The sequence below is a fragment of the Notechis scutatus genome, chromosome Z (assembly GCF_049901735.1).
Source record: "Notechis scutatus isolate UNSWTSFEM ecotype Mainland chromosome Z, rNotScu1.2, whole genome shotgun sequence".
Classification (NCBI taxonomy): domain Eukaryota; kingdom Metazoa; phylum Chordata; class Lepidosauria; order Squamata; family Elapidae; genus Notechis; species Notechis scutatus.
In genome coordinates, this window is record NC_142025.1 from 103,122,432 (window position 1) to 103,129,374 (window position 6,943).

General features: G+C 39.3%; 1 protein-coding gene across 3 annotated transcripts in view; it reads left to right on the forward strand.

Moving 5' to 3' along the window:
- Positions 1–6,943, forward strand: part of LOC113413415 (AP-2 complex subunit alpha-1) — a 40,393-nt gene that overhangs the window by 31,485 nt on the left and 1,965 nt on the right. Inside the window, exons 16-22 of one of the 3 annotated variants that reach the window (XM_087945990.1) lie at positions 377–439; positions 2,273–2,344; positions 2,748–2,830; positions 4,674–4,762; positions 4,892–5,016; positions 5,618–5,734; positions 6,849–6,918. In XM_087945990.1, the coding sequence (XP_087802116.1) occupies positions 377–439; positions 2,273–2,344; positions 2,748–2,830; positions 4,674–4,762; positions 4,892–5,016; positions 5,618–5,734; positions 6,849–6,918 (619 nt within the window). The remainder of the gene's footprint in view (positions 1–376; positions 440–2,272; positions 2,345–2,747; positions 2,831–4,673; positions 4,763–4,891; positions 5,017–5,617; positions 5,735–6,848; positions 6,919–6,943) is intronic. The other 2 variants (XM_087945991.1, XM_087945992.1) reach the window with 2 other exon arrangements.

Here is a 6,943-nt window from a genome sequence, read left to right on the forward strand (position 1 = left end):
GAGTAGCAGTTGATGGGAGGACTTCTTGTGCTCGAGATCCTCATCCAGGAGTAAGAGAGACAAAGTAGGTAGATATACAAGTGCCTATGTTTGTAATAAGAAGATAACCATATTATTCGTACATCTTTGTATAGAATAGACAAGATTGATCTACAGAGGTTCACTTCCAAGTAGCTTGGGAGTTTTGGGCTTCCTTTCTCTAGATGGGTAATTAACACATGTCAGTCTTCATAGTCTTGTCTTGTTCTCTTTGTCTTGGGTGTGAGAGTCTCTCTTGCTTGCTCTCTTTTTCTCTCTGTCTGTCTGTTGCCTTTTTGGAATGGTTTCCTCTCTCTTTCTCTCTCTCCCTTTCACACCTCTTACCTTGGATGAACAGTGACTTGGAGGCAACTCCTGAGAATCCTGCATCCCTATTGGTGGAAGCTGACCTGCCTGCAGAGTAAGAGGTTGAATCTGTCTCTCTTTCCCTCTCTCCCTCTCTTTCTCTCTCTCTCCCTTGGTCTTTCTTTCTCTTTCTGTCTGCTGTTACAACCTTCCCACCTATTTGCATTTCATTGGATTTCGCTTAGAGGAGGATAACAGATGTTAGTATGATAACATTGTGAATTCTCAAGAAGTAAAAAGAATGGCAAAGTCTCAATGTAACATGTGATGTGTAGAGAGTCTATATAAGAGCTTATAAATATGCCCTCTGTAACTTTGTCTCATTTCTTTGTCTCACCTTTGGTGTCAGTGGTCGCCCATATGCTTAGAACTATTTCCCAGAATACCTGCTCCATTGCTTGTTCTTTTCCAAATTCTGCATCAGAATCTATTTTTATGAAATATTGGGGACATCTTTCTATTCCTCATGTTCAGCTGGAAATAGCCAAATGTAAGCATGCGCTACTCATAATTTTGGCATTTTGCTTCTGTTTACCCCGCTGCAATTACTTGTTCTCTTTATGATTTCCAAGATAAAATCTAGACATTAAGACTACAGGATTAAGAATCTGTCCATCTAGACATTAGAAACTACTATGCACTTATAAAATAATAGTTGCCACAGAAGAGAGGTGAGTGGAATGAGAAATACATTTTGATAGAAAGGGCATTGTGTTGCTAGATTAGGAGGAGACAGTCTGGCCATATGCAATACCCAAGTCAACCACAGTTGCCAAACATCACCAGGAGGTTTCTTGATTGAAGTGGGAAAAAATGAACATTTTACATAATGGTACTCCTAAAATAATCTTGAAATTATTATAATAACAAAAAATCAAAACACAATCCTGACCCAAAATTCCCAATAAAACTGTAAAATAAAAACGAGACTATAGGCTCACCTATTTTATGTGACACCTACGCATATTCCTTCCCTGCCTCCCAATTCATTAAGAACAATCCTTACTTACTAGAAAGATGCTATAGCCTGTAGAGTTGCAATCTACAACCTTTCCATCCCTAACTGCCTCAAATTCCTTCTGTGCTTCATATGATCAAGAACTTCAGAATTTAGAACATGTAAACCAGAAAGTCATACAACTTTTGAGTGGAAACAAGGAGAGCCATTGGTTGCTTCAATTGACATAGACAGGATAGGGACTTGAAATAGAGGAATCCTCCTTCAAGGGACTTGAGTAAGACAGTAATTCAGAATTAGGTGTTTTAGGGTTGAGAATAAATTATGGTCAGGAAATCCAGATTGTACACATACAGGATTTCTAGATAAAAATCCATTTGAAGCAATACCTTAATTAGGTTGGTTCAGAATTATAGAATATGTACTACAGAATTATAGAATATGTACTATATACTGGAAAAAGTCTTGGATCCCACTTTTTTAAAATTGGCTTTTAACTGTGAGGAATATAAATTTGTATGCTTTAGTGAAAATATAAAAACATAATATATAAAAGGTAGCTTGGCTCTCATCCTTTACAGAGTTTCTATGCTCAGAAGTTCAGATGTTGTAGGATTACAGCTTCCATCATCTCCCTAAAATCTGGTGTCGGCTGATGCAAGTAGGAATCAAACAATATCTGAAAAGCTAAGATTTGGAACTCTCCTTTATAGTATTTTTCAGGAATACTCCACAGTTCTTCTTCTGCCTTGGTACCTGCTCTGTGGCATGTTCTCTCTATGTTTAGATGCGTGTGGTTTGATTCCCTCCTCCTTTTCTTTTTCTGATACTAACATGGTGCTATGCCAGGTGACTCATCTTTTCTGCTCTTTTTCTTCCTTGCCTCTGTCAACTGTTGGCCCCTTTGCTATGCCCCTTCACCACCACCAGTTCAGGGGCTGCTGCTTCTGTCTCTGATGACTCTGCTTTGCCTATTGCTGAGGCTGATGAACTGCTTCACAAGTAAGATCCTGGGGTAGGACTGTGACTCCTGAATGCTGGGGTTTGGGGTGGGGGACTGGACTAAGTGCCACTCCCCTTTGACATATGTGTGGGATGGCTTCCTCCAGCCTGAAATCTCAGTCAACGTAATTCCCTGTTGCGTAATTTCACCTCAAGGAAGTACTCTCCAGATGGAATGATTTGGAAGAAATTGTCCATCCCTGCATACTAGATAAATTTTAATGTATGAGCTTGAGGAAATAACAGGTTGGTATCTTAGTGGGAGGAAGGGATGAGTGGCTTTGTATCAAAATTGGTAAACGTAGGGAAAGTGGCTGTCATTTCTACAAGGAATGGCATGCATGTTTACAAATAATGGGTAGTCTCTGCCTACTTCTAACCAAATCTTCATGAACTATTGCAGGTTTGTGTGTAAGAATAATGGGGTGCTTTTTGAGAACCAACTGCTGCAAATTGGGGTGAAGTCAGAATTCCGGCAGAACTTAGGTAAGTATTTGTAGTAGGTTGAATACAATAGGCAAGTTGGGATTTGTTCAAGACTCTGAACAAATCAGACACATCCTGTGCCCTTATATGAGGACAGCCTTCTTTTAAAAAACAAATACATTGTAGATAAGAAATTGTCTTTTTTGAGTTGAAGACTGGAAGACTTGTTGTATGGTTAGGTGGGTATTAGAGTTATGTATACTGGTCTCACCATAACATTTCTGTGAGGAGCCAATATGAGAACAGTTTTGTGATACCCAGTTTCCTGTCCCCACTTAGCCATGAAACTCAACAATAAAATATTCTGTATTCACTAAGTTGTCTTTTCTAGAATAGTACTGTAAGTGCCTATAGACACAGACAGACAGACAACGTATATGGCTACCCATACTATTTGTATATGATTCTGCTAGGCATACACAATTAAAACTAACTTCAACTATTAAAACCAATTAAACCAATTCAAAACTACAGTTAAAAGCTGCAATAGAAAGATAAGGGATAGTGCATCTAAACTTCTACACAGTACAACAATTTAATGAGTTTCACACTTCCAGGGATCCCCAGCCAAACCCAATGACACATCCAAAAGAGCGTTCTGGAAGGCCAGCAGTTAGGACTTTTTTCAGGGGGTTGGACTAGATGACCTAAAAGGTCCCTTCCAATTCTGTTAATCTAGTCTAATCTAATCTAATCACCTTGGAGAGAAATAACATTCCAAAGGGCAGAAAAGGCTCTCTATTTAGTCCTGCCAAATGAATCTCCTTGGTCAATGGAATTCAAAGCATACCCCTTCTGAGAGACTTGATGGGATGAGTAGATTAATTGAAGAGGCAGTCCCCCTATACTGATAAGCACCTCAATACTTTCCCATTATAAAAAGGTAGAATGGCTCATTTCTCACTGCTAGGTCTGTCTTGGTCTTTACAGCCCTTTTCCAGACTCTAACTGTACTCCATCTTGTTTAAAAAAACTGATTTAAATCAACTTTACTGTGTGATAGCTTATCAGATATTTCACTTATAGTTCACTAAAGACAGGAGGGTTTTCTACTCTGCATGCGATACCCATTATCTGCACAAACACACAGCCAATAAGGGATTAATACTGAATTAATACATTTTTTTGGATTTGTGCAATATATTGAACAAAAACCAAACAGAATGGCTCATACAACTCTCAAAGTCATGAGTAGCAAAATTTAATGAAGCCTAATAGCATTTTAAGATTTTTGTGTCTTAGTGGTTTGTGTGAATCCATAGTCTTTAACAGTTGGAAAAAGAAAAGTTTGCTAAATTTCATAATCTTAAACAAGAGAGAGAACGTGAGGAAAGGAACTCTGATAAATAGAAATGACAGTATGCAACACAAAGATAGATGGGGGGAAATGGCAGAGCCCTAATTTGGATGGATTGTGAGGAGGGTGTATTCTTTTTAGTCTAACACAAGCCAAATGTGACTGAATTCACAAATTATACTAAATTGTAACACAGTTTGTATGATTTATTTAAATTAAATTAGGCCATTTTGATTTGTAAATTAATTAATCACTGAACACAGGAACCTTTTATGGCACCACAGAAAGATACTTTAATAATGGTTAAAAATTTCAAATAATTAAAAAAAAAATGGTGAAATATTTAGTAAGTCCCTCAAAATCACACTGTATTGTTTTTACATTTACTTTGTTTTGGAGATTCGCCAATTGATATCAAAGACATTGCAGTACCAACTCCACACTTGTGTACTGTCTGAATTCAGACACTTGTAATTAAATAAACTGTGGCGTAATGCAAGAAAATGTGGACCGTGGCCATCCCATAATATATTTCCATCCTTCCAGGCCGAATGTACCTTTTCTATGGGAATAAAACATCCGTCCAGTTCCAGAGTTTCACCCCAACAGTCAGCTATCCTGGTGACCTGCAGAACCATATCCTTTTATATAGGGTGCTAGTAGTGAGAAAAAGAAGAGTTTGTCTGGAGTGGCTTTCAAGCCCTTGGGTTTTCTATTTGTGCACTGCTCAGAAGCCATGGTAACCTTTTCCTTAGCCCTGTTCACAGCTCAACATTCAGACGAAAGCAGTGGAACCACTGGTGGAGGGAGGGGCTCAAGTTCAACAGGTCTTGAACATTGAATGCCTGAGCGATTTCACAGAGGCCCCCCTTATCAACATCAAATTCCGGTATCGTTGCTTGACATCTCAGCCTAATCTTCAATTCTAAAGAAGAAAGAGTTTCTATATCTGAGCAATCAAAGGCATTTCAAAGTGGTTACAGTCGGAGCCTGCATATCCACCTTTGTGCTTGCACAGAGAATACTGAAGAGTCAGAATATGAAAAGCTGGAGAGGCTGGGATTCTAACCTTCAGAATTATGGGCAAAACCAAACAAGTAGTACTTCTAATAATCACTAATTTGCATTTTAATTTTTGCCTTGGCACGTGTTTGCTTTGCTTCATCCCTGTCTCCCACATTTCTGTGAGCTGCATTTTGTAAAATTCCATCGGCCACAAATTTATCATCTTATATCATATTTCTGCTAATTATTTCAAAACATGCTTACACTGGTCAATATTCTAGGAATCCCCCATCAGAAAACAATCCACAAACCCCGCATCCGCTTTTGATAGTCAGGGGCCTCTAATCCTAGGAAATGGATATGGTCAGTAATTAACAATAACCTCATTCTTCTTGCTTTTATCCCCCCTTTAAAGTTGTCAATAATTAAACTCATAATAATGTAAATTCATGGGTCTGTTTGTCCTTATTTCTCTCTTCTGATAGCTATGGCGGGACGTTGCAGAATCTCACTCTCAAATTGCCTATCACTGTCAATAAGTTTTTCCAGGCAACAGAGATGCAGTCGCAAGACTTTTTCCAGCGCTGGAAACAACTCAGCTTGTAAGTTTGCACAATTTGAAATATCTGGAAATGAGGATTCATAAATGATAGTTTGTATATAGGTAGTTCTTGAGATATGACCATAATGGAGCTTGCCCATTATGGTCACAAGTGGTAATGACCATTAAGCGAGATGATCTTATTTAATAAACCCTGTTCTTCCTGATGCAGCTATTAAATGAATGTGTGAGTTGGAACAATTGATGTTTTGTGGGCCTGCACTAGGCTGAGAAGCCTGCCTGTCGTGAGCTCCCAAGATTTCCGCCATCCCAGGGCTTATCAAGAATGTTTTTCATTCTTGAAATCCCCACAGTCCTTTTGCTGCTTTATCTCCCCCTCACTGGGCCCCCACTGACCTTTTTTTCCCCATAGTCAGGTCCCCACAGACCTCCCCCCACCCCAGACTGGAAAGTGCAGCACTGTGCAAATCACATTAGGTCAGGCAGCCATCTGGCATGATTCCAGAAACAGCTGCCATTTCTTGAGCAACTAGAATTCAATGCAGTCGTTTAGGAAATGGAGGCCACTTCTGGAATTGCACCATGCAGGTATTCATATTGCAGTGTTCCAGAAAGCTCCTGAAATCTTCAAAAGGCAAATGTATAATGGATGACAGGTGCTAGGGAGGTAGCCCTAGCCCTCTGGGACTGGGGTGGGGAGAGGCCTGTGGGGATCTGGATCTGGAGATAGGTGGGGGGAAGTGTTGCAGCGCCCCTATAGTCAGTTGTAAAGGCAAACAATTGCAGGAGAGCTGCAACAGCTATAATTTTAGAATGGGTCATAAGTAGCTTTTGGAGGATCCACCATAACTTTAAAAGGTCACTAAGCAACCCATTAAGCAAGGACTTAATGTGAGAGAAAAAAGGACATGAGGTAGGTTTTTTTTTTTAAGGGATCAGGATATTTAGAATTCTTCAGCTGAATAATCAGTGAATAAGAATACACATGACCTTGGCAAAGTTCTGCCTTTTTTTGGCCTTGCCCTTTTAAAATTGTCATAGTAACTAAATAAATGGTTCCACCATCACCATATATGACTGAGGCAGAAAGCATGTAACAGGATAGATGACTAGCAAAATAGGACCTGAATTACTAATCTGATCCTCTTCTGCAGGCCACAACAGGAAGCTCAGAAAATCTTCAAGGCAAACCACCCCATGGATTCAGAAGTGACAAAAGCAAAAGTAAGTTGCTTTGAATGCTATGAAA